The 5,018-nt window shown below is 36.4% G+C and overlaps 1 protein-coding gene across 1 annotated transcript; it reads left to right on the forward strand.

The window, feature by feature from the left end:
* Window positions 1-2,770, forward strand: LOC18013738 (subtilisin-like protease SBT1.8). The gene is made up of 2 exons (XM_006396066.2): window positions 1-1,688; window positions 1,882-2,770. The coding sequence occupies exons 1-2, from the start codon at window positions 65-67 to the stop codon at window positions 2,544-2,546; spliced, it is 2,289 nt and encodes a 762-aa protein (XP_006396129.1). The 5' UTR covers window positions 1-64; the 3' UTR covers window positions 2,547-2,770.
* Window positions 2,771-5,018: the final 2,248 nt, after the last annotated feature.

The following is a 5,018-nucleotide window of genomic DNA, read 5'->3' on the forward strand; positions in this document are numbered from 1 at the left end:
TCTCTTCTTCTTCTTCTTCTTCTTCTTCTTCTTCTTCACTCTCTTCTCTGCTTCCACAAGAGTCATGGCTTCCTCCATTACCATATCCTTCCTCCTCATCTTCCTCCTCTACTCAACAGAAGCAAAAAAAACTTACATCGTCCGAGTTAAACACTCCGATAAACCGGACTCGTTCCCAACTCACCACGATTGGTACACTTCACAGCTCCAATCTCTCTCAACCCAACAACAATCGGAATCGGAATCTTCTCTTCTCTACACTTACACAACCTCCTTCAATGGTTTCTCCGCTTTCCTCGACTCTAACGAAGCCGAATCACTCCTCCGCTCCGATTCAATCCTCGATGTCTTCGAGGATCCTGTTTACACTCTTCACACGACTCGTACTCCCGAATTTCTCGGTCTCAACTCCGAATTCGGTGTCGCTGCTGGGTACAGTGGTCAGGATCTAGGCCAAGCCTCTAATAGTGTGATTATCGGAGTTTTGGATACTGGTGTTTGGCCTGAGTCCAAGAGTTTCGACGATTCCGGTATGCCGGAGATTCCGTCTAAGTGGAAAGGAGAGTGTGAATCTGGAACTGATTTCGATTCGAAATTGTGTAACAAGAAGCTGATCGGAGCGAGGAGCTTCTCTAAAGGGTTTCAAATGGCTTCAGGCGGTGGTTTCTCGAGCAAGCGTGAGTCTGTTTCACCTCGTGACGTCGACGGACATGGGACCCACACCTCGAGCACCGCCGCTGGATCCGCCGTGAGAAACGCGAGTTTCCTCGGTTACGCCGCGGGTACGGCGAGAGGGATGGCGACGCGTGCTCGTATCGCTACTTACAAGGTCTGTTGGAGTACCGGATGTTTCGGATCTGATATTCTCGCCGCCATGGATCGAGCGATTCTAGACGGCGTGGATGTGCTTTCTCTCTCTCTCGGCGGCGGATCAGCTCCGTATTACCGTGATACGATCGCGATCGGAGCGTTTTCCGCTATGGAGAAAGGCGTTTTCGTCTCCTGCTCAGCCGGAAACAGCGGTCCGACTAGATCCTCCGTCGCGAACGTCGCGCCGTGGGTTATGACAGTTGGAGCCGGAACCCTAGATCGAGATTTCCCGGCTTTCGCGAATCTCGGAAACGGGAAACGTCTCGTCGGAGTCTCGCTTTACAGCGGCGAAGGAATGGGGACGAAACCGCTCGAATTGGTTTACAACAAAGGAAACAGCAGCTCGAGCAATCTCTGTCTCCCTGGCTCGCTCGATCCCACGACGGTTCGAGGCAAGATCGTGGTTTGCGACAGAGGCGTGAACGCTCGTGTGGAGAAAGGAGCTGTGGTGAGAGACGCAGGAGGTTTAGGGATGATAATGGCGAACACGGCGGCGAGTGGTGAGGAGCTTGTGGCGGATAGTCATTTGCTCCCGGCAATTGCTGTTGGGAAGAAGACAGGTGATCTCCTTAGAGAATACGTCAAATCGGAGACGAATCCAATGGCTGTTCTTGTTTTCAAAGGAACGATTCTTGATGTTCGCCCTTCTCCTGTGGTTGCTGCGTTTAGCTCGAGAGGTCCAAACACTGTTACACCGGAGATCTTGAAACCTGACGTCATTGGTCCCGGAGTTAACATTTTGGCTGGTTGGTCCGATGCTATTGGTCCCACAGGTCTTGAGAAGGACTCGAGGAGGACCCAATTCAACATCATGTCAGGTACTTCACGGGTTTAAAGATTCAATTTTTGGAACTTTGTTTTGTTGGCATATTCAATGATTGATTATCTATGGTCATGAAGTTTGGGAGATTCTCATTTATTAAGTTCCCATTGCAAAAGAGATCATACAAATTTGATGATTTTGATTACATATTCAGTTATTGATTATTTATGGGTTTTGGTTCTTGTTAGGTACGTCAATGTCATGCCCACACATCAGTGGTTTAGCCGGTCTTTTGAAAGCAGCTCATCCTGAGTGGAGCCCAAGTGCTATCAAATCAGCGCTAATGACCACAGCTTACACACTTGACAACACAAACTCTCCTCTTCGTGATGCTGCAGACAACAGTCTCTCTAACCCACATGTTCACGGCTCGGGCCATGTAGATCCTCTTAAGGCTCTCACGCCGGGTCTTGTCTACGACATCTCGACCGAGGAATACATCAAGTTCTTGTGCTCTCTAGACTACACAGTAGATCATATCGTGGCGATCGTGAAACGACCTAGCGTTAACTGCTTGAAGAAGTTCTCTAATCCTGGCCAGCTTAACTACCCGAGTTTCTCGGTTTTGTTTGGGGGCAAAAGGGTTGTACGGTACACTCGGGAGGTAACCAATGTCGGTGCAGCGAACGCGGTTTACAAGGTGGTGGTTAGCGGAGCGCCTAGTGTTGGGATCTCTGTTAAACCGTCGAAGCTTGCGTTTAGAAAAGTGGGAGAGAAGAAGAGGTACACGGTCACGTTTGTTAGCAAGAAGGGAGTGAGTTTGACGAACAAGGCTGAGTATGGTTCCATCACTTGGACCAATACTCAACACGAAGTGAGAAGTCCCGTTGCATTCTCTTGGAACCGGTTTTGATAAAAACAAAGAGACAACGACACAAATATATCCCTAGTGATGTTTTCTATTTAAGTTTATTTCGGTTTCTACATGATTGGGTTTAGGCTAAACCAAAACCCATCCTGAGCCATAAGCGATGGGAAATGTTCTTGTTTGGTTTTCGGTTTGGTTTGGTTTGAATGTATCTGTGTGTAGGTGAATGAAGTCCCAAAAAGTCTGGGATGGGTAGAGAAGAAATTGTTGTCAGGAAAAAAGATGGTTCATTTTATATGTATTGCTTCAATTTCAAGTTTTCAATATTATACTGATGTAATGTAATTCTCTTTAAAATAAGCAACAAGAAAATTAATGTGACATCACTCAAGAGTCTAGGCAAAATGGATGTCATGCGTTCAATAAATGATCACATGAAGCTAACATGTAGTGATGACATATTATAAGTTTTAAGTTAATGATCACATGAAGCTAACATGTAATGATGACATATTGCAACGTTGATGATGACGGAAATGCTTACATTAAGAAAAAAAAAACCAAGGTTCAAAAAAAAAACTAAGGTTCAAAAAAAAAACTAAAAAACTAAAAAGTAGAAAATGCATCGTCTTGGAATGGGATATTCAACTTAAAGACAATCAAGTTGACGCAGTTGGATAAATTGTTAGAGCAGGCCATTATAAGGACAAGAATCTTTGTGCTTGAGGCCATCTTAACATTTGAGAGGCGAGAGTATTGATTGATTCCACACTATTGCAAAATGTGCAATGCTTATTGGAAACTTTGTATTGTTTTTTTATTCTAGTTTTTTTTTAGTTTTAGTTTTTGCCAAATGATAATATTTGTTCAAAAGTGAATTAAATGAGATGAAATACATGAAAACGGCATATTCATGTCTCCACTATGACCAAGTGTAAAAATCCATATCCAAATTTAAAGACCATGCTGAAATTCACCTCAACTCTTAATTTTTAAAAATTTCATACCTGAAGTTTAAAGTCATGGCTGTAATTGATATCTTATATATAAAAGTTGTCCAACTTTCTCTATATGCTTGACACATCAGCATTGGAGAAATTGATACATGTCACTTAAATTTTAATTAATAAAATTTAATATTAAATTTTAAAGCATTTAAAGAATATAAAAATTTTGTTTTATTAATTGATTCTTAATTAATATTTATATTAATGTTAAACAAAAATTTATGTTATAACTAATTAAAAATATTGATTGATATGTATTTAATTTTTATATAACTGTAAATTACTTAATAATATTCAATATATATTTTAAATTATTTTTTAAAGATTATTTATAATTAAATACTAACAAATAACAAATGAAATGATGATTCTATTAATTTAAATTTTTTTATTAATTGACTATTAGTTAATATATGTGTAAATGTTAATCAAAATTTTATGTTATAACTAATTAAATATATTGATGATATTTATTAATTTTAATATAACTCTAAATTATTAAATAATATTTAATATTTTAATTTTTTTGAATAAAATATTAAAAAGTAAGTAAATAACAAGTGATGATTATATTAATTTTCATAAAAATATTTAAAAAATTTGAAAAAATTGAAAATAAAAACCCGCATGTTATTCACCTAGTTTTATATATAAAAGAATGTCAACTTTCTTCTGCTCTCTGACACGTCAGCAGTGGAGAGAGGACACATGTTCACATATACATAAAATTTTAATATAAAATTTTAAACCATTCAAAAAAAAAATTTATTAACTGACTCTTAAATAACATCTATTTAAATGTGAAAAAAAATTATGTTATAATTAATTAAAAGTATTGATAGATCTTTAATTTACTTTTATATAACTCTAAATTATTTAATAATATTCAATATATATTTTAAATTAATTTTTAAGATTATTTATAATAACATATTAATAAATTATGATTATATTTATTTTTACAAAAATATAAATTTGAAATAGTTGAAAAGAAAAACATGCATGTTACGTATAAGTATTCACCTAGTTAATCTAAATATTGTTAGTCATACCACTATTAGTATTGATTCAGCAATTTGAGTCAGTTACTATGTCAGCTAAAACGTGTGATTGCTAAATCAGCTATCACATTATTATTATTTTGTTTTAAAAAATATTCTATATTTATTTATCTTTGTCTAATTTATAATATTTTATTATTTTTAATTACATAATTTCAATATGTTTTTAAGTATATGAAATAAAAATATGTAATTAATTTATTTTTGTGAAACTATATTTTCTTGAATATAAGATTGATATCTATGTATGGATAAACAAACTAAACCGAAGATAATCAAATTTAGAATCATCAATTTTAGTATCTATATTATTAATTGATAAGGATATTTCAAAAAAAAAAACTTTGTCCAATGTATTATTTACATGAGCGTCATGCTGAGATGTCAATCTCAGAGAACTTCTCAAAATTTTTTGAAAAGCAGGCTCAACTTACTAGATTAATTACATC

The sequence above is a fragment of the Eutrema salsugineum genome, unplaced genomic scaffold (genome assembly GCF_000478725.1).
Source record: "Eutrema salsugineum unplaced genomic scaffold, Eutsalg1_0 scaffold_4, whole genome shotgun sequence".
NCBI lineage: Eukaryota > Viridiplantae > Streptophyta > Magnoliopsida > Brassicales > Brassicaceae > Eutrema > Eutrema salsugineum.